The sequence below is a fragment of the Sturnira hondurensis genome, unplaced genomic scaffold (genome assembly GCF_014824575.4).
Source record: "Sturnira hondurensis isolate 20B ecotype Veracruz unplaced genomic scaffold, ASM1482457v3 Scaffold0013537, whole genome shotgun sequence".
NCBI classification, from domain to species: domain Eukaryota; kingdom Metazoa; phylum Chordata; class Mammalia; order Chiroptera; family Phyllostomidae; genus Sturnira; species Sturnira hondurensis.
In genome coordinates this window covers 1,367,312-1,392,239 of record NW_028086168.1, presented here as the reverse complement: position 1 = coordinate 1,392,239, position 24,928 = coordinate 1,367,312, and the positions used below count along the sequence as shown (strand labels likewise).

General features: G+C 44.3%; 1 protein-coding gene across 1 annotated transcript in view; it reads right to left on the bottom strand.

Annotated features, from left to right (window-relative positions):
* Positions 1-23,959, bottom strand: part of MINDY4B (MINDY family member 4B) — a 32,408-nt gene extending 8,449 nt beyond the window's left edge. The window contains exons 1-10 of the mRNA XM_037061786.1: positions 23,847-23,959; positions 23,585-23,612; positions 21,783-21,953; positions 14,634-14,753; positions 13,824-13,915; positions 11,512-11,677; positions 10,879-10,944; positions 6,511-6,581; positions 5,231-5,303; positions 4,298-4,459 (exon numbers count right to left, since the gene is read on the bottom strand). Of these exons, the coding sequence (XP_036917681.1) occupies positions 4,298-4,459; positions 5,231-5,303; positions 6,511-6,581; positions 10,879-10,944; positions 11,512-11,677; positions 13,824-13,915; positions 14,634-14,753; positions 21,783-21,953; positions 23,585-23,612; positions 23,847-23,959 (1,062 nt within the window). The remainder of the gene's footprint in view (positions 1-4,297; positions 4,460-5,230; positions 5,304-6,510; positions 6,582-10,878; positions 10,945-11,511; positions 11,678-13,823; positions 13,916-14,633; positions 14,754-21,782; positions 21,954-23,584; positions 23,613-23,846) is intronic.
* Positions 23,960-24,928: the final 969 nt, after the last annotated feature.

Below are 24,928 nucleotides of genomic sequence, written 5' to 3'. Positions count from 1 at the left end.
GGTCTGAAACTTGTCCCCAGAGCTCTGTGAATGTTAAAAGGGAACAGAAAGCTGCCAACCTTTCTGATACCGATTAAAAGAAGATATTCTTTTTTGCAATGTCAGTTGAAATAGCCAGTTTTCCAATTCTATTTGCCATAGATTTAAGGATCTAAACTTAACCAGCATTTTTCTTCTTCCTTTTTTAAAGGATTTCTTTTACAAGGATTTTATTTATTTATTTTGAGAGAGAGAGGAAGGGAAGGGGAGAAAGAGGCACATCAGGCTGCTGCCTCTCACACAGCCCCAGCCGGGAACCAGGCCCACAACCCAAGCGTGTGTCCCGACCAAGAATCAAAATGGTGAACTTTCACTTCGAGGGAAGAAGCCCAACCCATGGAGCCACACCAGACAGGGCTTTTTCCTCTTTCTTTAGAGAAGTGGTTCACCTGGGGCCATTTTGTTCCCCAGGGGACATTTGGTAGTGTCTGGAGACATTTTCAGATGTCACACTGAGGGGTGATGCTCCTGGTGTCTAGTGTGCAGGGGCCAGGGGTGTTGCTAAACATCCCACAATGCACAGAACAGCCCCCACCACAGGGAATCATCTGGTCTAAACCATCAGCCATGCCAAGGTTGAGCCTCCCTACTCTAGGACAGAGGTTTCTAACCTTGGTGGTACATTAAAGCCACCTGTAGGCTTTAAAAAATTCTGATGCCAAGGTTCTCCCCAGACCAAATAACACAGCATCACTGTAGGGCCAGCCAGACAATTTGTGGAGGCAGTGCCAAATGAAAATGCAGGGGGCCTTGTTCAGAAAGATTAAGAATTTTAAGATGGTGGCAGCAGAGCATTAAGCCCAGTGTTGGGCCTTCTGAGTGCACGGCCCTTTGCGGATGCACACATCTAAACACGAAGGTGACACAGTCCTGGGGGAGGACTGACATTGATAGTTTAAAAGGCTCTTCAAATGGGCCCAGGACTTTAATAGACACCTCGCCAAAGAAGATATGTAAATGCAAAAAGCATATGCAAAGATGCTCCACGTCATGTATCATCAGGGAAATGCAAATCAAACAATGATGAAATACCAGTACGCACCTATTAGAATGACCAAAATCTGGAACGTGAACAACACCAGGTGCTAGTGAGGATGTGGAGCAATGGGAAGTCTCATCCGCTGCTGGTGGGAGTGTAAATGGTGCAGCCACTATGGAAGGTACATAGCCATTTCAGATTGGCTTCTTCCATGTAGTAATATGCATTTAAGCTTCCTCCATGTGTTTTCACAGCTTGATAGCTCGTTTATTTTTTTAATTTCATTTTATTTTTTTATCCTTACCCAAGAACATGCTTGAGGAGGGGAGGGAGGGAGAGAAACACCACTGCAAGAAAGAAACATCTGTTGGCTGCCTCCTGTATGCACCCTGCCTGGGGACCACACCCACAACCCGGGCATGCACCCCAGCCAAGTTTATGGGATGACACTCCAACCAAGTGAGCCACACTGGCCAAGGCAAGGGCTCATTTCTTTATAGCACTGAATAATGTTCCATTGAAATACTGTAAATAATACTCCAATGAATAAATAACATTCCATTAATGCACCATAGTTCATTTATCAATTCACCTTCAAAAAACAACTTGGTTGCTTCCAAGTTTTGACAGTTATGAATAAAGTTGCTATAAACATCCACATGCAGGTTTTTGTGTGAACATAAGTTTTCAAATCCTCTGGGTAAATACCAAGGAGGGCAATTGTGGGATTGTGTGTTAGGAATATGTTTAGCTTCGTAAGAAACTGCCAAGCAGCCTTCCAGAGTGGCTGTGCCATTTATTGCCTGTATTCTTCCTGTAGCAATCAGTGTGTGTATATGTTGGCCCATGTATGACTCCCCTCCGTATCAGACACAGAGCCTTGTAATTAGTAGATACTGAATGAACATGGCTGAATAAAGCATTGTATTCCTATGCTTTGTCTTCTATTATAAAGTCTTACATGTATATAGGTCATTTCCGATTTCCAACAGGCTTCAGCTTTCATGATTTATTTGCTCTTCACATCAGTCCTGTGGTTGCAGGACAGGTGTTAGGACACTAGTCAGTAGATGAGGAAATGGCCTTGGAGAGGAGGTGACTCCCCCAAGTCACACCCCTGGGAGTGGCAGGGCAAGGCCTCCACAGAGTCTCCTGGTTTCCAGGCCAGGGCCACACCACAAGAGCTTCCTCCCTTTTATACCAGGTTTCCAAAGTGTGGTGCAAATGCCCACTGTTGGCATGGGGGATGAGGTCACTGGCACAAGGGGTGAACTTTTAAAACAAAACATGTTTATTTAACTATGTATCATGGAAAAATAGCACCTCAAGTTAGTGGCATGTATTACTGCTACAGAAAAGGTTGGATTCCAGTTTTAAGAGTGAGTTGGTTTAAAGAAAAATATTAAGCAAATAATAGCAGAGGCGGTGTGGAGATACGACAAAGCTTGTGAATTACCTACTCAAATGACTGAAATATGAGTAACACTGCTTTAAATCTTTGTAGTTTATAATGAGGATGTAGGGAAATAATTTTACAAAAGAGCTTTGTAATATTAGACAATGCACTAAAATTATTACTGTGGGTTTTGTGCCGTCCCTCCTTGAAACTTGCCTTCAGTGCTTCCTGCCATTTTTCTCCACACTGAGTCTCAGCATAGTACTGGGCTCGGGTAGGTACAGAGTGCTTGATCATGGACATCAAGGGACCATGAATAGTTGAAAGAAAAGAAAGATATGTAAAATGAAATCTGTAAGTCCCCTATTCTAGCTTAGTTTTCCTAGTTATTATATATATAACAAATTCTAAGATGAATTCCCAAATATCTGGAACAAGTGATTAGGAAATTTATGATGATATCAATTACAAATCCAGTCTCTGTTCTAGATACATTCAAAGTACAGTCCTTCACACTCACACAGTGGAACTCTTTGCATCCATTGAATATGATGAAGGATATACACTTACTGACATATAAAGATATTTGTGTTAAATGAGAAAGGCGAGTTTCAGAAGAGTAGAATAAAACATATGTATAGTAGAAAGAAAAAGAAAGGAGGGCACTATTGAAAGGATTGTCCCCTGAATTATGGGATTGGGTTCATCTTTTTTATTTTTAGCTTATCTGTCACTTCTTATTTTTCTATGATGGACCTAAATTTCAAACTTGAGGAATGATAAATAAATGTTTCAACCCCATTTGTATACAAAACATACTAATTCTGCTATAGCCGCACACTACTGTTCTGATGCAATGGGATGCATGGTTTGCATGTGTTGTGAGATGCTGATTTCATGTAACCCGCGTCTAGAGCCAGCAGGAGCGGGAAGGATGGACGATGCTGAGCACATAGAAGGACCTTGTCAAGTATGCAGGCCTGCACAGAGGAATGGGATTCTGAGCTTGGACTGTGAGGGGACTGTGAGGCCTGGAGAGTTGTGTCACCATCGTATTGGATTACATCCCAGCTAGTTTCAAGGCGACTCCAGAGAGTTAGTTGCTTTCACAGAATCTGCCTTGCCTTCCCTGGGTTTTAGGAGGAAATTTTTTTGCGAAAATAGCACTGAAGTATCTTTGATTTGTGGTTTGGGGCGAGTGTATTTGCTTTCTCACTCTCTCTCTCCTGTTTGTTTTTATGGAATATCATCTTACTGAGCTCTCTGGTTGTGCTTTTCAACAGCACATTCTATTTTCTGATTGTCAGAGGTTGTGACTTGCCTGAGCTGGGAAGCTTTGGGCAGGAGTTTCACAAGTGGGCCCCTTTCACTCGGCTGTGCCCCTGAAACTAATATGAAATAATACTGAATGTTAAGTGTAAGTGAAAAATAAAATAAAAAATCAAGTGGCCCCCTTTTGAAGCCCAGTGATATTTTTAAGGCTTTGAGCAATAGATAGAATATATGAGTTCATTTGCATAAATAAAGAGTTGGGAAGCTATCCACTAGCTACAAGCAGTACTGACTGAGAAGGGGCTGTGCCCAGGTGGGAATGCAAGGGGACTTCCCTTTTATCTGTGTATTTCAGGTTTGTTTTTAGTTATTTGCATATTACTTATATTACCTATACTCTATATACATATAATACATAAAATATGAAGCAAGTAGAGTTGGATATTTGTTTAGCCCCTGAAAGTCTGTGTCTGTGTGCGTGTGTGTGTGTGTGTGTGTGTGTGGTGGGAGGTATGCAGGAAAGAACTAAAGGTAAGCTTAGATTTGAACTGCCTTAATACAGAGACTTAAAAAATGTCTGGTTGTGTGGTTGAGCATCAGGACACACCCACCTGCGAAAGCCTGTCATTCTCTGAGGTGTCCTTGCTCCATTGCAAATAGCCGACGTCACTGCGGGTCAGGACTCCATGTAATATTTCTTGAGACTTTCCATTTTGACAGCCATTAAAGACGTGTGGACTTGCTCTTCCAGTTAAAATCAAGTTCAGAACTGCCTAGATGACATATTTTACAAATATATTTTTTTACCTTTTACTTTTTTTATTGCTCAAGGACAGTTGTCTGCATTTCCCCTCACCCCAACCATCCCCACCTCCCACCCCTGATCCCACCCCGCCTTGGTTTTGTCCATGTGTCCATCATAGATGTTCCTGAAAACCCTTCCCCTTTTCCCCCATTATCCCTTCCCACCTTGATATTTTACAAATATTTACATCTTAGGTAGCAATGACTGAAGGACATAATTTTTTTCTAATGATCATTTTAAAATTATCACTTTACTGAAAAGAGTGAAATAATACAACATATAGTTCTAGAAAATGCATGTCATGAACAATTGCTAGGGTTAAAGCAATAGCTTACTGAGTTTTCCCCTGTGCCACACCCCTAACTTCCCATTACCCCGCTGGAATGCTGTCGCTTGCCCTCCCTTTACATTTCTTTGGAACTTTGATTTTCATAGTTATGACTGAAGAAGCATGAAGTTATGGTGTTTTTATAGTAGTTTTCCTTCAGTTACTAGGGGCTTCTGGTGGGTCATGGCAAGGTATTTTCTAATGTTTCTGCAGTCTTGGGGATGTGGGGTCTCAGAGACAAACCAGAAAGGACTGTAATGGAAATTGGAAGGTAGAATCTGATAACGAACTCAGAGAAGCATCTTAGTTTTTCAAAGACAACTTGGTATCTCTTCACTTAAGAGAGAATATGCTTTATTGGGGGGAAAAAGCCTGATTCAGACCACAGAAAGCCAAAGTTTTTCAACCTACCTGTCTGCATAGGAAGCCTCCAGCATTTGGTTGTAACAGGTGAATGGTGGAGACATCTAGGTCCTTCTGAAGCCTACAGGGTGGTGGAACCATCAGCATTTGGTCAGAGGGGATGACACCACTGAGAACCTGAAGCCACTCCTCCCTCCACTCTCAGCCCAGAGCAGCAGTCCTGGAGGCTCACCTACTCACTGCCCCCACCCCCATGTTCCTCGCCTGTTTCCATCTCTCACAGGGAAAGCTTCTTGAACTGGGGCTGCATAGGGAAAGTGATGGGTACAGCTGGGAGAAGCCAGTGGTAAGCAGTGAGGGTGAAGGGAGCGGCTGCAGACCTCACATGTTGGAAAGTTTGTGCATGTATTCTGATGCTGGGCTCAGTAGAGAAACCGCTCATGGACCAGGGATGCTTTGCTTAGGGTATCGACACGTGACTACTCCAGAGAGTGCTGGCCCAAGGCAGAATTGAACAGACTCTTCAAATGGAAAACACCAGCTTGGGCGTTTAGTCCATTTCTTGGCTACAGAAGGGCAGCCTCTATGTTTCATCAGAGAGCAGGGGTCAGGTGTCTACCCTGGCCAATGTTAAAGTCAAGGTGCCACATGGCTCCTGCTGCCACCCAGAGGGAGGTGCTAAGTGCTGGTATGAGAGCTATATGTGTTCTTGAAAGGCTCTATTCACAGAACTAGAGATCAAGCCCTTCTGTACACAAGACCTAAAGACTTGGGTCAAGCATGGTGAGTGCTTTGGAGGCATCAGGCATAATTCAGGGCAGTGTTTTCCAAAGTATGGTATGATTTTGGATGGTATAGATATGAGCATTTAAAATTTTTAGAGCAATGTGTTTAACATATATTTTCTTTAGTACAGCAAATACATGCTTTAAAGGATAATGACATTTAGAAAGAAGTTGATATTCAAATGTGTGTTGATTTAAATAAAACTTAAGTAACTAATAATATAGATCACAAAAATGTGATGGTGGTATATGAAAGAGAAGTTTCAGGAACACTGAATAAATAATTTGTTGGCAGCCAATATTTATAACCACAAAAAGAAGAAACGTATTACTTCACCAGAAAGGCAGATTCAAACTTTCTCGATAACATCCGCTTACCCAAACTGATTACAGAAAAGGATATATCAACAAAAGAGTATCCACCAGAAAAAATTGCACTTGTGTTCCCAATAGGGCATACGGGTATTTTCCAACACAAGAGTACACAGCTGATGTGATCCTGGAGCTATAGGAAATACCTGTGCAAATATTTGTAGACTTTACCTTTCGAAAGTTCTGGAGAAGACCAGGCTGTAAAGAAACAGGATGACCCCACGGCTCCCTTCTCCACTGAACTGTTTAGAAAACAAAAGAAAAGCAAGTTTGCCTACAAGCAGTGCAGCTATGTATATCTGTGGGCATGGGCTCAAGGATTTACAGCTGGAGAGTTTTATTTTCCAACGGCTTAAAGGACAGCTGCAGCTCTCCCTGCTTCCCAGATCTAGCTTCACTCTCACATGCATTCTCCTTCCTTGCCTCATGCCTACCAATGGCACTTTCATTCAATTGGTTTTCAACCTATCTTTTTTTCCTTCACTTTTGTCTTGTGATTCTCTTCAAATCATGGGTAAGATGTAGCAGCATATCTTTCCATTTTTCCACTGTCCATGCTAGCCTGGGTCCCTGGGCCTCTCTTGGCTGGCACCGTTTCGAGCTTCTTCTCAGTCAGTACAGCCCTCCTGGTTCCCCATTAAACTCTGGGGAGCAGAAAGGCTTTATGGAAATAGCTCGGAGTTACTCACACCGGGGTTCAGAATTAGTCCTACCACTCACTAACCCCTAGTTATTTAATTTCCTTGAGTTGCAATCTCCTCATCTGCAATTGCAGATAAGAATATCTTTTTCCAGATTTCTTGCAAAAGTGAAGTGACATTAAGCACGATTCCTACCTTGCTTCTTGGAACATGCTAGATCCAGTGTCTGTTCTTCCCTAAGGCACTTCTCCGCTCTCTCTTTTCTTGGTCAGTTTGCTTTTCTGCTCAGAACTTTCTGAAGATGCCCTGTGGTCCCCAAGGTCAAATCCAAATTGACCAACCAACATGCAGGACCTCTCATTATGAAGATAAGTTGGCCTTATCTTCATTTTTTTTGTTAATACTCTACCTGCTGAAAAGAAGCTCCTTGGCTGGCATTTGAGGTGCACAGGGCTGATGCCTCTCCCTCAGAGACATTGTATCAGGAAGGCTTTGGTTAAAACGCCTCTGCTCTTGCTTTTATGGATTCATTTTTTCCCTTTACTATCTGTGACCTGGGAAGAGGACAAATCCCTGTGCCATAGGAGCCAGACAGGAAGCCCAGTGGATATACAGCAGGTCACGAGTGAGTGAAATGGGGAGGGCCGTGGCCTGAGGCAACCTGGAGAACATGTGTGCATTAATTTTCCATCGCTGCCGTGACAAATTGCCACAAATTTGGGGGGCTTAAAACAACACCAATTTATCATTTTACAGCTCTGGCGGTTAGAAGCCCCACCTGGGTGTCACTGAACTCACCTCGAGCAGCTGGCAAGCCCGGGTCCCACCTGGAGGCGTTATGGGAGACTCTGTTTCCTTCCCCTTTCCAGTTTCTAGAGGCCGTCCTTGTTCCTTGGCCCACGATCCCACATCACACAGCCACTTCTTCATCTGCTTTGGCAGCACTTCTCTTCCTCTCCCTCTCCTACCATCCCGTTTTCTTACAAAACCTTGCTGATTCACCAGGGCCACTGGGATAAGCCAGGGTAATGGTCCCTTCTCAAAATCTTAAACTTAATCTCACCGCCGAGTCCTTTCCACCAGTGAGGTAACATCATTCAGTCTATCTCAACTTGTCCAGTGAGAGTCGCTGTCAGTTAATTGAGGACATGCCAAGTTGTAGGTCGAGGGCAGGCAGATTTTATAATTTGGGGAGAAAAGCTAAAATCCAGGTTTACACGTGAGATTTTTCTGATTGTTTTTGACTGTTACTGACTGAAACTTTTAAAAATATGGCACCATGTGGGTTAATGCTGCAGATGTAGGTATATTGCTTTCCTAGGGTTTCTATAACAAATTGTCATAAATTTGAGTGACTTTAAACAATAGGAATTTATTCTCTCGTGGTTCTGAAGTCTTAAATCCAGGTGTCAGAGCAGGGCCCTGCTTTCTCTGCAGATGGGGGGGAGGACCCTTCCTTGATCTTCCCAGCTTCTGGTGGCTGCTGGCCGCCCCTGGTGTCCCTTGGCTTGGGAGCTGCATCACGCCAGTCTCTGACTCCATCATCACATGGTGTTCTCTCTGCCTGTCTGGGTGTCTATGCGTGTCTATGTTCAAGTTTCCTTCCTAATCCAGTCATTGGATTAGGACCTGCCTAAATCCAGCATGACATTATCTTAACTTGATCACATCGGCAAAGACCCTATTTCCAAATCAGAGCACATTCACGGGTACTAGGAGTTAGGACTTAAACATATCTTTCTGGGAGGATGCAATTCAACCTGTAACAATAGGCTTACTGCACACACGTAGCCCTTAGTCATCTAGTTTGAGATCTGTGTACACAGGTGTGTTTTGATAGTGAATGATGTTTGGTAAAAAGGTGTGAATGGGGGCTGATCACAATGAGCAGCCCCTGGTCATGGTTTGTACCTTGCTCAGGAAATGGTGCCCAGCCCTCCACAGTGTGGCTATGGGAATGGTCAGCTTGCGTTGGCTTGACACAGGCAGCACTTGTGTGAAGCCCACCTGTGATGGACAGTCTGCTTCTGTTTAGAGCGTTTATTATGTATTCCAGCTCCACTCTTTGTCTTTGTTCAGGGAAGCCCATGAGTAGCTTCAGCTCTGATCTTCTGATTCTCAAGACTGGAAGAATCCCTTGTGAATGGACAGAAGGGAAGGGGGTCCTTCCTATTGAACCAGACTCTCCCAGGATGGAGTTAAAGAGATGGAAGACAGAGAGGGAAGGATTTGCCTCTTCTACCTGCAAGGATCATTTACTTCTTATGCTGCTCCTCTCTGTCTGCATAACCCCATTAAACATCCCTGGCCCACAAGAAGGAGTCTCTAAGCAGGTTTCCAGCTTAACATTTCCCATCAGATATTAAAAATCTATCACACAGTTCTTATTGTTTCATATTGCTGCTGTAACAAATTTAGTAGCTTAAATAATACAAATTTCACAGCTCTAGAGGTCAGAAGTCTGACGTGGGTCTCGCTGGGTGAGAATGAAGGGGTCTGCAGGGCTGCGTTCCTTCCAGAGGCTCTGGGGGAGAATCTGTTTCCTGCCCTTCCCACCTTCCAGTGGCCCTCTCTACAGTCCTTGGTTCATGGTCCCCACCTTCCATCTTCGAAGCCACAATGGTGACACTCTTCTCATTGCACATTGCTCTTCCCCTCTCTTTTGCCTTCCTCCCCCACATTTAAAGAGCCTGTGATTATGCTGGGCCCACCTGGGTAACCCAGGCTGTTCTTCCTATATTAAAGTCAGCTGATTAGCAACCTTAATTCCCCCTTGCCATGTAATGGAACATCATAAGTCTGGGGGTCAGGGTACAGACATCTGTTGCGGGGGCAGGGGATGGCATGCTTCTGCCCATGGTGCAGACCTGTGAGACGGAAGAAGAGGCAGGCCCAGGGGAACTGGTTTAACCAAGATCATGGGTAGTTAGCATGGCTGAGAACACATGCCAAAGTGTTCCATCTCTGAGGCCTTCGAAAGGAATGGAGCAGTGAGCTTCATGGATCACTGTCCCCCCCCCACTCTTTTTTAAAAATATTTTATTTATTTATCTTTAGAGGGGAAGGGAAGGAGAGAAATAACAATGTATGGTTGCCTCTCGTGAGTGCCCTGCTGGGAACTGGCCTGCAACCCAGGCATGTGCCCTGACTGGGAATCGAACCGTGATTGTGTGGTTTGCAGGCCTGTGCTCAATCTGCTGAGCTACACCAGCCAGGGCTGTTCCCCTTTTTATACAGTCCACAGTTATACGGCATTCTGGCTACCCTGCTAATTTCATTGCCTCCTGCATTCATACAGTAGTATCCTGATTCTTCAGAAAGTCAACCTTTATTTCCTGCTCTGCAGAGGAATCTTAAACAAACAAACAAACAAAAAACCCTTCCATTTTCAACCCCTGCTGTCCTTTACTTTGTCCCCTCCCCACTATGGGGGAAACATCCTGTCGAAGATGCTGATAGAAAAGTGAAAACAGGGACACTTTTTTCAGACCAAAGTAATCTCATTGGAGTCAGTGTGAAGGATCATTTTGGCAATTCAGGTTAGAGCCTTAGTTGGCTCCCATTTTGTGTTTTATTCATTAGATGAGGCGAGACTACTTTAATAACACTTTCTCTCCCCACAAAAAAAAACTTGGCATATGCCCTCTACAGTATTGTTTTCTGGGTTTGATTACCAAGGAGAAAGAAGTATTTTTGAGTGGCCTGTGCGTGATCTGCCTCTTTCCAGGTTGCGGGGATGGAGAGGCGGGCTTCCTTTCTCTCGTTCTGCCCTTCCCTAGCCCTCAAGATGGTCTGGGTTTCTTAACAAGCATCATTAAAAATACACTTTGTAAAAGAAAGAAGGTTCTTGTAAGATCAGTTCAACATGAAAGAATTATCTCAATGCTTAAACACTTACACATTGTAAATGATCATAGATGAATTTCTCAGTGGCTTCTTTGTCTAAAACTTCAAACAGCTGGAGCTATAAATCAGGAATAGAAGATAAAAATGAAAAGGAAGATGAAAGCCACATCCATAAGGTGCCACTGTTATTACCTCAAGGGAGATTTCTGTTTCATTGCAGAATCGCATTGCTAAAAACTGACATGCCGTCTTGCACAAGGCCATGTACAATGTACAAGGTAGATCGGGTGGCCACTGGCCTCACTTTTACCTCCCTCAGCTTTAAATCAATATAATATCTTGAGCAATAAAACCTTAAACAGATTTTTCCCTAATAGGTAGAATTTAGGTATGTTTAAGACAGTGGACATGGAAATGCCACTCATGATGATTTCAGGTATGGGACATTCTTAACTATGGTGAATTCTGGAAGGAGAAATCTGTAGCCAGATTCTCTGGTTTGGATGCTTGGCTCTCTTACAACTTTGGACCTTTTATGTCCTTGCCTCTTTGGATGGTGCCTTTGGCCACATCAGACACGTATAGGAGCATCCATGGGGCTCCACCCCCATTTTTATGGTGAGTCTAGTACCCACTCCGGCTCCATCGGCCCTCTCTCTGGAAGGTCAGGCAGGAGTGCACTCACCCGCTCAGTGAAACTGTCTGCAGAGTAGTCAGGAGTCGAGACGACGTAGGTGTCTTCAGTGACAAGACAGAGGGTGGCCTTCTGAGCTTCTCCTGCAGTCCACAGGATACCAGCGAGGGCCACAGCCAGGGCTTGCTTCTGCTCCTGCTTGCTCACTGCACGCAAACTACAGGAAGGAGGTGAGGTGGGAAAATCTTGGAGTGGACTGTCTGAGTGCCGGGTCCTCCACTTCTGTGAACTCTTCTGAAAACGGGGTGGATCCGTCTGGTTCCTTTGTCAACCTACACTGCCGGAATGTCCTGGGGAGCCTGGTCCTCTGTGCTGCCACTGGAGCTGGCGTCCTCACAGCACATGCTGTTTCTCCTGGTAACCTCAGCCAGCCCCACCCTGGGTACTATCGTCCCCACTGACCCCCTCCACTGTCCTCTTTCTTGAGCTCCAGCAGGGACTGGTCCTAGCTCTTCAGTCTAATGATAGGCCTTTCCGAGCACAGCCCGGGCAATTCTTCCGGTTTTATCTCCCAGATTTCTATCTCATAAACCCTCTGCCCCAGATGGACTAGTCCCCCAAACATATATCCCATGTTTGCTCATGCGCTTGTCTGCCTTTACTCTGCCCGCCACACCTGTCTTTTCCGCCTGATCACATCCTGTGCATCCCTGGAGGCCCCACTGCAGGTTGTCCTCACCAACCTGGAGCTCTCACTCAGTGGGCACTCACTGGGCCCAGCATCGTTCTGAGCACTTCACACAGATCTCCTCATTGGATCCTCACAACAGCCTGAGAGGTAGATACTATTGCTACTCCCACCTTAGAGGTGTGGAAAGAAAGACAGAGAGGCTGGATGATTTGCCCCTGGTCATTCATCTGTAAAGTGGTGGAGCAGTGGTTTGAATGGGCAGTCTGGCTCCTGACGCCAGAGTCTTAACCATTACTCTCCACTGAGTAATAATCCCAGGCTGTCAAAGCTCCCAGGAAAGGGGAACCCATCCTGATGCAGTAGACCTTTACTCTGCCTGTTTCCTCGGCATTTTACATCGACAACTGTTGTCCCCAGGAAGAAACACATGATAGAGTTTTATTAATGAATTCAGCAATAATTTATAGAATCCATCTAGTTCTGTGGCCATGCAGAAACGAGGAACAAGGAATCTCACATTGCAAAACCCTTGCTGGAGGCAGATGAGAATTAAAGAAAGTGCGTGAAAGGACAGGAGAGGGAACTTGTGACTGGGAGGGTTCAGGGAGGCTTCATGGAGCAGATCTGTCAAAGCAGTTACTCATCAGTATGTGTTTAGTAGGTGCCACATGCCAGGCCCGTGTTAAGTGCTTTATATTTGTGCAGCAAATATTGTGTGTGTTCTGTCCAGATTCCCTGGGATCCCTTTTATTTTAGTCAGCTGTCCTGGTACTGCTGCTACTGGCTCCTGCTTTCAACTTTCTCTGAAGAACTGGAACCACCGGCCCAGAAGTGACAGGAGTTGTGCCCCCTCCTGCAGGACGGCCCTTAGCCAGGGCTCCCTTGGCTGGAGATGGGACAGTGACACCCCAGGGAAGCCCTGGAAACCATATTCTTCTCCAGCTTCTTCTTTTATGTGGGGCTCTTCCCACACTCTCCCACAGGTTTCCCCTGGGGCCATTCCCTGCAGACACCCTTTGTATAAAGATTTCCCAGCTTTAGCTCTGCTTCTAGGGAACCTGGCAATGCGCCGTCTTAGGATACGTTGCACATTTAGTTCCAGTTACTGGTGCTATCTTATCTTGCTTAGGAGAAGATAGATGTCTTTTACTTGTTTACAGTTTCTATAATATCAAACATAGAGCTTTGCAAGTGATAGGGGCTTGTTAACTTCTAAGAATAAAGTAATTTGAATGGATTTTTAAAATAGGCAATGACCAAACACTGTACTTTGATAGCCTGGTTAAATAGGAGGATTAATCCTTCATTTATCAGGTTTTTCATTGCCCTTTTGTTCCTTCCTGGAATTGCTAGGTTGACGCTTCTCATCAAATATTGTCAAGTAAGGCCACCTGAGACCTGGTGCTTCCTTTCACCTGACAGGGTGGCCTGCAGCAGAGCATAAAAACTGTCAGCAGTGTTCTGCACCTGAACTTGGAGAGGGACTCCAGGAAAACCCTCCTTAATGAAAGGGGTATGAAATGCAGCCCCTCTGGGAGAATCGGCCCCATTTCTGTCTTTGGAGCAAGGCCCCTTCCTGTGAAGACCCAGGGGGATTTTCCTGCTATTATGTAGCATATAAAGATTCCCAGGAAATGAGTAATTTTCCAAATACTTCTCAGGGTCCTCTTACCTGTGGAAGTTACAGTCTTCCCCTTTCCTTGTAAACAACAAGTATTTGATGACGGATCCTTGTACAGCCATCTGAATGCTTCGGGCACCCCCCTGGGAAGGCGAAGATGAATAATGAGGATGGGAGCAGGGCTTCACAGTTGTAACGGAGCCTCTCGGTGCTAGCAGTACAAAAGGGAACTCTGGAAAATGGATGTCATGATCTGTTTTTCTGTGCAGCCCTTTTCCCTCCTGGTGTACAGCATCCACTAGGCTTAGCAAGGGACACTGTGCCACACGGTGCCATCCCTCCCCATGGGCTCCCAGCGGGCTACAGCCTGCAGTGACCAGCCTCTCGTGGAGCCCCGTAGACCTGGGGTATGTATCCTCCTCAATCCGCCACCACAACGCCCCTGCTTTATATTGAGCTTTCAGATGTGTATCAGGTGAGGAAATAGATGGCTAGCTCTTGAAATTCTGTGTGACTGCCGATCAATGACATGAATTATTGAGGTTTTAAAAAAGCCAGAAAGAAGTTGCTAGGTCTCCTCCTGCCTCTATGTCCTTGGGGATGCTTACGTCTTAGAGAAAAGAGCCAGGAAAGGTAGAATTTCGAAGAGGGGAAGGAGGAGAAAAAGGAGTTTGAGTCTTTGTTACAACCCAGACAGTGAATTTTAAGCAGTGTGTTATCATTTAGGCTTAAATTGTAAATTCTCAGTATGTTTCTACAGGTGATTGTAATGAAAGCTTGCATCCACGTGGATGAGGGTGAAAGGAATCACAGATAGGGAACGTGGAATTGGGACTTTTAAAAACGGTCACCTGCTCTTACCTTTCCTGCTTCCAAAGCAAAAGCCAGGTCAGAAAAAGGGTCGTGGAACCTGAAACGGGCCTCTTGCCAGTCACAGCTGAAGGTGTGGACTGTGTTTCCAAAGAGGCTCTGCCGCAGCCTCTGAGAAGAGGGGAGAGAAACGATTCACACCGATGAAGGTAATTCTTCTGAGACACGTTCCCCATCGTTCCATCTCAAGTGAAACTGTGGAGTCATGGAGATGGACCTGTTCCCTTCCTACATTCAGGCTTCCACATTACTCCCGTTCTCTATTTTAATTGTAAAGTCCCGCACAAAAGATCCACATCAGGTTCCCTTAGGGTATGTCATCTCAAAGACTCAGTGTGTCGACCACACTCCTTGCTGTCCCTGTTTGAGTCGTGTCCCTTGCGTCTGTCTCCCCTTTCATTGCCAGCTGCCTGTCCTTCACACCCTTGCAGCACACACCAGCCTGCGGCTCGGTCCTTGTGCCTGCTCCGCAAGAAAAAGGAAGAGACAGGACTCCGTGTCTGTGGCCTGAGTACCACAGTGTTTTAAATGATATTAAACAAGTATTCTCTGTTCTCTTGCCCCAGAATCTTTAAGGTTTTCCAGGATGCTCAATACGATGTGAAGATTGGAAACCATCTTTAAAGCTTCCCCAGGGAAAACAAAAGGAAACAAGCCTGTGTAAAGCAAACACATGCCAAAAAGGGAATCCATTCATCATCACAGGTATATCAATAACATGTGCGAGGTCCTGTGTGGGACACAGACATGTAAAAAGTCTAATATCGCACAACTATGTACAAGACAGAAAGCGTGAAGTTCCATAAGTCAAGTGCAATCAACTGCAAAGTTCTTCCATGAAAAACAAAGGAAGGAGGGAGAAATGCTGACGGAGGTACCCAGGAAGACTTAGGGAAGAGGTAACCTTTCTACTAGGCTGGCAAATGACATCTAGCTTTTATTGAGCATCATCTATACACCAGGCACTGAGGTAAGTGCTTTACATTCACTGTGTTAATATAATCATTTGAGATAGGTACATTACGATCCCCTTTTTACAGAGAAGTAGTTGCCAGAGGTCACCCAGCTGATGGACAAAGAGCTGGGATTTGTGCCCATTCTTACCCACTGCTTTGTCTGCCCAGCTTTAACCCTGTGTGTGCTGGACTATGATTGCTGTCACTTCTGTGTGTAAGGCATTATTTAACTAAACTCCTTCATTAGTTAGGGCCATTCTTTATAACTTAGAAAGTTATAACTTAACAGGGATACTCTGTATTACCTCCTTAAATGAAAATCAAAATCACTTGCCATGCATGATAAAAAAATACAGTGGAAATAAAACAACGTTGTTGAATGATGGCTAGAAGCTGTTGCCTATGAAAGCTCAATCGGAACTTGCACTTGTTTTAGTTAAAAAAGGAGGTAAGAAGCATTGAAGAGGTGTGAACGAATGCTGCCCTGGCCTGCCAGAGTGGAACAGGGGCTGACTTCCCCAGCAGATGAAATAATTCAGGTTGTTTAATATGGTGACCCCATGCTTCAGCGGAGACATCCATCCCACCGTCTGGGACAGGCCATAGAGGGCCTGCTGCCTGTAGCGAAGAAAGGTCAGGCAGAGAGAAAGATCTGCAAACACACACCCAGTATTTAGGGTGTCAGGGCATGGGGAATAGTTCAGTGGGACTGGAACACTTGTGTTTCACGGCCTTAGGGTGGGAAGTTAGTGAAAACTGAGACTGGAAAGTACTTTGGAGCTTGCGCTGGCATCCAGAGTCTTAGCCAAAGAACCTGGAGCCCAACAGGACCAGAGAGAGCTGTGGCACCTCTTCCCAGCTGTGGAGGGAGCTGGCCCTCATGTCTCTAAGAAGAACAGATGCAGGAGAAGCAGGCATCTGGAATGGTCTTCCCCGCGTCAGACCATGGTCTGTTTCCATGACCAGAGTTTCATTCCTGTACATCTCTGCTCCTGCCCTTGAAAGAGAAGATTGTCTCTCCAGAGAACGAGAGGCAGGTGCATTTCAGTGTGAGCAAGGGCCCAGAGCTGCACTTAAGGAAAAATGACCCATCTGTGTCTCAGAGCAACAGCAAACTGAGAAGAGGAAGCAGACGGGCACAGAGGCTGCTCTTAGAAGACATAGACTCAGTGTGTACCACAGCCAAAGAGGACCACCAACCCAGCAGAGGATTGGAATCATGGAAAGTGCTCCCTTGGCATCAAGGCTACGAAGCTGACCAGTGCGGAGAATCCCAGTTATGCTCCCTGCTGACCATGTGAACTTGGACCGAGTGCCTGACCTCTGTAAGACTTTATTTGCTTATTCCCAAATGGGGAGAACCCCTGCTAGGTCCACATCTTGGCTATCCTTGAAAGAAAAGACGTACGGAAAAGGGCTTTGGGACCCAGAAGTGCTGAGTAAATCTGGAGTGTTATTACCTTTGTGAAAACACAGCCTGCCTGCTCTGGAACAACTCATGCTGTAGGAAGAAAGTCCTAACACAGGTGGAAAAAGACCAGAGACTGGATGAAATCAGGGAGGAGAAGCAGTGTACGAATGTGAAAGATCACGATGCTTGAGACTGAGAAGGCTTAGAACACATACTCAGTTAGAAAAATTCTGCAAGCCGAACCACCCCTTTTCTTGTTTCTGTTGTCAGCTTCCACCTCCATCTTAAAGAGCATCACCGTCTAGAAGCACCTGGGGGAGGCTAAGAACAGAGTGGGCTGCCGGTCTCTCAGGCCAAACCCCACTGGTTAGCATAACAACAAAGGTGATCCGTCTCACCCATTTACTTTCATATTAAATATAATTTACAACAAGATTAACCAGATGCATATTCAGTGATCTACATATGTCGTTGTGCTGCCTAGTAACTAGACAGAACAAGTGGTAAACAGTCCTACCAAATGACTGCAGTGATCATTGTTATTTAACACAATCAAGCACAGTTTACAGTTTTTCTCTTTTCACTCTTTCTTTTCTAGGATTTGTAATGAATACCTCTCTCCTGGTTGCAGTGATGATGATAATAATGATGATGATCATTAACACACACACATAAAGGCAGAGGTCCTGGATCATTCTTCCCAACAGGCTTAATTTACTTACCCCTGCTGCGTGTCCCTTGTCCCTGGGCTTAGAGTTTCCCTGTGACAACCTAGCCTGGTCCATCTTCAACCCCACCTCCACCACCTAACATGAAGTAGACTCATTCTCTTTGAAGCTCTGTCCCCAAATCTTTCTTTTCTTTTGCCTTAAAAATTACTGGACCATTAAGGAATCAGAGATTTTAGAACTAGTGAGTCCTGAGAAGGCATTTCTCTCCTAGCCCATCAAATACAGTACTAGGCTCTTGGCTTGGCTGTTCATCATGGATTTGTCAGATCCAGAGTAGTGCCTGGTACAGAGTAGCTCGCAATAAGCACTTACGAAATAATTTTTAAAAATCGAATTCAACCCTTTCATTTTATAGTTAAAGGACTTGAGGTCCAGAGTAGTTCAGTGGAATGCCCAAGGTCACGTACTTAGTAAGTGGCAGTGCCAAGACCCAAATGCAAGCCTTTCAACTTGTACCAGTCAGGGTCCCAGCAGGTCTCTCAACTCAGGCTAATTAACCTGAGGGAAGTTTAATATAGGAACTACTTACAAAGATGTGGACTACATATGGGGAAACCACAATAGCTAATGCAGGGTCCCAGGGCCCAAAACACTCAGAAGTGGTTATCTCTCCTAGACTTAAAGAGCAGAGGGCAAGCGTGGTTACTTGAACTGGGAAGGAGAGTGCGAGAAGACTGCACTGGGGGAGGCAGAGGGGAGTGGCGGCGGCAGGAGGTGGAGAATCCGGCCAGCTGTGTACAACCTGACTTCATTCTCTTCCCCCCTCCAGTCTCCCTCCACAGCTCTCATTGGTCAAACTCAACAGGAAGCAAGAGGACAAGGCAGCACTGTTGATCGAGTCCCTACAGTCAGTCTCCTGGGCAGAGAGCAGGCTGGAGAAGGAAGGGAAGAGCAGAGAGTGCACCTGAAGTGGCACAGGATGACACCTACCACTCCACAGTCAGGTGTCTCTCTAGAGGATTGTCCAGAGCAGTGAATTAACAAATTAAGTGAATACTTCCTGAGGCCCATCTATTGGCCGGACCTTATGCTGGGGCCACCAGGCTGTGCTTCCTGTTTCCCAAAAGTTACCTCATTGCCTGTTATCCTCTATTACAGCCTCGTTTGGGTCTCCCCCCAAATATTTGCTCTTCCAGGATGGCATTTTTAGTATGATCCTGCTGGGTGGTGGTGCAAATGCACCAGGGATTTGATTACTGGTTGCTGATGAAAGAGGCTCCAGGAGTGTGTTACGGGCTGGCTCCTGGAGAGGAGTCTGGTTGTGGAGGATGAAAAATTGCTACTGGGGGAAAGGCAGGCAGTGGAGTGAGTCTGGTGGAAGAGTCTGGAAGCAGGTGCTCCCCTCGTCCTCAGTCTCACCTGGGCCAGCAGTCTTGCCCAGAATTCACTGAAGCACACACACCATAAGATGTTAGGCTGGGGAGATGAAGAAGGCTGTGATATTGGAACTAGGGCAGCAAAAAGGTGAGAAACAGGAGAGCCAGGGAAAGCGAGGGTACATAGCATGCTTCACCCACACCTACTTTCTCAGTAGATTCCCAGCAAACAGTGTGTGCCAATGTCAGGAAATCCCACGCATCCCTACCTCAAACAGAAGGCGGAAAGAAAACAACAGAATGACAACAAAATGCATTTGTAAGTGGGTATTAGGAGCCAGTAGCTCTGATAATTGGCCAGGCAGCTGCATCGACTGCCGAAAGGTCGATTAGAATTGGTCAAGCTTCCAAAGTGCTGCCTGGAGCACACACATCCAGAGTCCCAAGGCTCATCATGTCCCAGGGTGTGTTTAATCAATGCTACCACTCTTTAAAGGACACAGTATCATTTGACCCACATAATGGGAATAAGTCCCTTTTTTTTTTTAAGAAAAATCAATTATCTCTACTTCTGGGAGTTCCTTAATACTCCACCAACTCCATTTCAGGCTATAGTAGTCCAATTCTTTTTGTCTCCCCACCTTTTCCAAAGGTACAGAATTACCTTGGAAAAGTCATTGGGGAGGTCTTCAGTTGCATCACATTTGTGTTTAGAGAGAAGTGAGAGCATTCAGACCCAGATTCTCCTGTCTCTGAAATACAGAGAGACACACAGAGAGACTAGAAGACTTTGAAAGCATCTGTGAATGCTTTTTTCTATATTTAAAATTTGTATGTGTGTTTTTAAAAATAGGTTGTACTTTCACATGGTTCAAAGTCCAGAGTACAAAAAGGCAGCTGAGAAGACTCCCTCTCACCCATGACTCTTGTCCCCGTCCTTCCCCCCCCCAGGTCACACATTACGAAGTCTTCTGGAACTCCCGAGTGCATATGCAGGCAAATTCCAATGTAGAACCATAGTTTTCTCTCTTATTTACACAGAAAGCAGCCTATTTACTATATATATATTTACTATGTATATATATATATACATTTTTATTATTGATCATTCATTAAAAACTTTATCTTGTCCAGTAAAATGCAGGCACTTTTATCTTCTGGCACAATGTGGTAGCCTGACCACTGAGGCCGGGCACAAAAGGGTGACGCATCACCTGTCTTCATTACCCACAAGGAGAGGATTCATGAGGTACCTAAGACACAGGTTAAGGCACCACCTAGGGACAGTGAGGCCAATGAGCAAAGAATAGTATCTTCTGAGAGCCCTGTTGACTTATCCTCCTGTGACATCTGGCATTTGAGCAGAAGAGAGAAGGTGAATTGAGGTGGAAAGGCTTTTGATGAGAAAGAGCAAATGTGACGGTGGAGAGTGGCTCTGTGAAGCCTGTGAGATTACGCAGGATAAAATACAATGGGGGGGGGGGGGCTGCATCCCTACAGCTGATGCAGTTTCTTCTGGGGAACTTAGAGAAAAGCTATATTGAGAGTTGGGAATACTGCAGTCCAGGCCAGCTTGGCCTCTGCTCAAAAAGTAGATGGAGACTGTGTAGTTTTCCCAGAGGGGTTCCAGGCCCCCAAACCCCCTCAGCAGGGGCCATGTGTGCAGCGCAAGGACTGTGGAGTTGTAAGCACACAGTGGGTACGACAGGGTAAGTGTTGCTGGTCTTTGCTCAGATGACCAGGCTGATCTGGGGAGGTTTCTGTACCCACGCCCAGGTGGAGGGCAGCCTGTGCTCATGAAGGAAGTGCTGATCCTTCCTCTTGTTCTTAGGGCCCCTGGGGAGAGGTCTCTGCCTCAGGTTCTAGAATGTAGTGTGAAATTGGGGGGTGAGGTGAATGTGAGGGTTACTTTGGAGAGCTGTGCAGTTGGAGGGATCTCTTACTGGAGCTGGGGCTGTTTTCCTGGTTCCTCCCCTGGCTAAGCTTCCCCAGTTCCCAGCATTCCTCTTTGACCATGACAGCTGGTCCTTGGGATGTTTGCCAAGGCTTTACATCCAGCCCTGGCCTGTTTGATCCAATGAGATACTGCTAGTTTTACTTCCTAGCTGGGTCCCCATCTCAGCACTTCACCCATCCCTGGAAAAATTTTGAATTGAGTAAATGGTCCTTAGGACGAGAAGCTTCCAGATCCACTTGGATCCTCAAGTGTTCAGTTCTTTTCAAATGTGTGTATCAGTTGGCAGCCCCAGAAAATTCTTCTTTCCTGAGATTAGCTCTTGTCCCAGGACTGGGTCTGGTGTAGTTCCCCCACCTCCCTTCCTCCTGCCCACGCTTGGACCCCGTCCGGTCTCAGCCATCGACGTTATCTTATGCATTTATAGTGCTCACTGGTTGATCTACCCTACCTTATAAAGTGAATTATTTGACCTGAACTCTCATACTCCCTCAAATTTAACCCTAACCTAACCCTAACTTAGGGACTTAGTCAAATTTAGGAAGTGAATAAAGAGAGACGGAGTTCAAGAAGGGAAGATTGTAACATCACTGGTGTCCTTGAAAAATACTATAAATAAGTCATTTAAATTACATTCTCCTTTTACCAATAACGACCAGCTGTATTCTTATCTTCAATAATACTCTCACATGACAACAGATAAGATTATCCAGCTCTGTTGTTTGGGGAAGATTATGTTTCATTTCATGTTTAATTGACAAGCTATACTCACCATAGCCATTGCTGGGGAGATAGGAACGCCGCCTGATTTTGAAAAGATGATAGAGGAGGGGGTGGGCAAAGAACAAAGGCTACTTGATGTCAAGAGTCCGTGTCCTTTGGGCTGAGGTATTCCTGGCCCATCTTCACTTTCATCAGCAGATGCATGGTTGCATTCGTGATTCTGTGTAAAATGGGATCACCGAAAACAAAGCAAGCAGAGCTGTGACAACCTTTCCCCCACCTTTTCTTTCTTTCTCTCTGAAATATTTTTTTTCAGAAAATGTTGTCTCCCTTTTCAAGATGTCTAAAAATTGTGATAAGTAACAATAAAGGAGGCAGAAAAATCCCAGTGTCTGTGTCAAAATGTTTCTCATAGTTTTAGGCGACTTGAAGAGGTTAAATGTAACCTCTTGATTTTTGTTAATTATGCAAGCATAATTAATGCTATCAAGACCTTCACTTGAAATTATGTTTAGAGGAGAGTATAAATGTCACTGTGTCTTGTTTTGAGAAGACAGCATTTTATAAACAATGACTGAATCTTTTTGGTCTATATGAGGTATTTTTCACTATGTCGTTAACTGGACAATAAATGAAGTCAGGTTACCTTTTTTTAATTCTCTCAGATTCCCATTCCCCAATAAGTGAGTAGAGTTTGCTTCTTTAAAAAAAATTTGCCCCCCATCTTTAAAGAAAAACATCTATTTTTATTTTCCTTGACTGATTTTATGGCATTTAAATATAAGTTAGCATCAGCTTCTTCCAATTTCCTTCACTTCTACAGCGATGTCATGAAACAAATCTGCCCTATTGGTAGCTGAAGCATGAAGGAAACTGCCTTTTTAAGTGTTTCTGGCTTCCTAGAGGTGAAGATGCTTTCTTATCTCAGCAACACAGCATCCAAGTCACAGACTACTGGTGTGATAAGATACATTTTTGTAAATCATGTGGAAAATCTTTCCCTTTGTGCCAGGGGGTTTCCCCCACCTGTGTGAGGCATAACTTGGCATTTATTTATTTATTTGAAGATTATTTTATCATTTGAATATTCTATTCCCTCAAACGGTAGCTATCTCCAATTAGTACTTCCAGGACTAAACTAGAATCACTGTCTCCCTGATTAGACTATGTTACAACAGTGGCACAAATAAGGCTTTCGATCACAGGTTACTGGGACAAGATGCTTTAGTGGTATGGTTAAAATATTAACAATCCAATTGTTTGGTCATACCATACACTACTGAAAAGCACCTTGATATTTTGTGCTATATTTGTTCCATGATTGAATAAGAATCTGAAATACAGTCTATTACCTTCTAACCTTTTCAGGGGCATGAGTTACAAACATATTCCACCTTATATTGTAGAAGAGATTTTAAAATGCCTTTTCAACACCCGAATGCAGTCATCTTTCTCCCCTTTGAAAATGGTGAAAGAAAAAAGATTTCTCAGAAGCTGAATAAAGATAAGTATTTTCAAAACTATTTTTCTTCAGGGACACTGAAGCACTTTGTTGTCAGACACAGCATTATTTCACAAGTGTAGGGACACTCTAGATTCTACTATTACCTTTTTAAAAGTAATAGCCATATGGTGCTTTTAATGATGAAAACTAGGAAGAGATTTTGATGAAAAAAGGAAGCGCAAGAAAAGATCTTCAACAGGCTTTCTAGTTTTGTGTTTTCACATCTTAAATGCCAGGTGCCTGAATGACATTATGTGTCATAGAATAAGTGCAGATTTTGCTGTTAACATGGTTGTTTGAAGAAATAACTAGAGGAAAACACATTGTCTTTGAGAAAAGTAAATTACCTGAGAAGCTGTATTATTGGTTCCCAATCTAGAAATGAAAAAGGAAACATCAAGAAAATTACTCATTCTATTCAACCATCATATCCGCAAACCTCAATCCCAGCCTTGCTAGGGAAGCCTTTTTCTGAAAATCATTAGAACTGCAGTGTTTTTAATGTAAATCTATAATGGAGACTTCTCATGTAGCAAGCAAAAAAGCTGATTATTTAAACACTTAAAATCCCTCTGGTTCTAGAAAAATAAGAAAATGAGAACATCTTACCTGTGATAACTAAAGATTTCCCTCCATTTGTCAAGAAATGAAATTTTCCTAGTTATCTCCTCCAAATCCAGCTGTTGGGGGAGTTGTTTCTGGTCTGAGATCTCCATAGCCATTTAATTATATGATGTAGCTAATTGGAAGAAGGAAGTTGTCCAGATGAGAGAGAGGTCCGGCAGTAGAGAAGTGGTGGCTGGCACAGATGGCCAGGTAAAGAATTCTACTCCTACTTTTGACCAGCAAGGGGATCATGCCACATGGTTGCTGCCCTCTGCAAGCCCCTGCTATCAGATCATGATTAAACTTTCATTAGAGGTGGAATACTTTGTATTTTTGTTCTCTGTGTAGATGCCATGAATGTTTAATACAAGGCACAGATTTATAAACAAAAGGATTGCAATTACTTATCTGTATCAAAGCAACTGTGATACTTTAATTGATAAGAGACATGTGCTGGTAGAAGGTGACAGCACCTAATGCTGGGGTGTGTCTAGTAAGTGTTTGTTAACAGAAAATATGTAGCCAAAGGGAGTAAAAGCTATCTAGTTGATATAAAAACAAAACAAAACAAAACAGAACTCTTGTCAACTACTGTTGAGTAATATGTAGGCCAAGGAAAACACAGGCCAACAGATATTTCAGTTTTTAGTACACAGAAGTACACATGGTTTGAAGAAGGACCGGCTTGATTTGTTTCAGGGAAAGACAAATTGGCTGAATAAATTATAGCTGTAATAACTGGGATAGTAAAGAGTATTGCCCTGGACTTCTGGTCAAGATGGAGGCATAGGTAAACATGACTCACCTACTCTCAGAAACACAGCAAAAATTACAAGTAGACTACAAAGTAACTATCACCCAGAATCATCAGAAAATTGAGTGGTGTGGAAGTCCAACAACCAAGGAATTAAAGAAGTCACATTCATTTAGACGGGGAGGAGGGGCAGAGACACAGAGACATGGAAATGTGGATATGCAAAACATACAGTCCCATAACCACATGTGGTAGATAAAAGTTGGGAGAGATATCTTGGGAGCAAGGGATCCCAGCTTCACACCACATCATCCAGCCCAGGGTTCCAGTG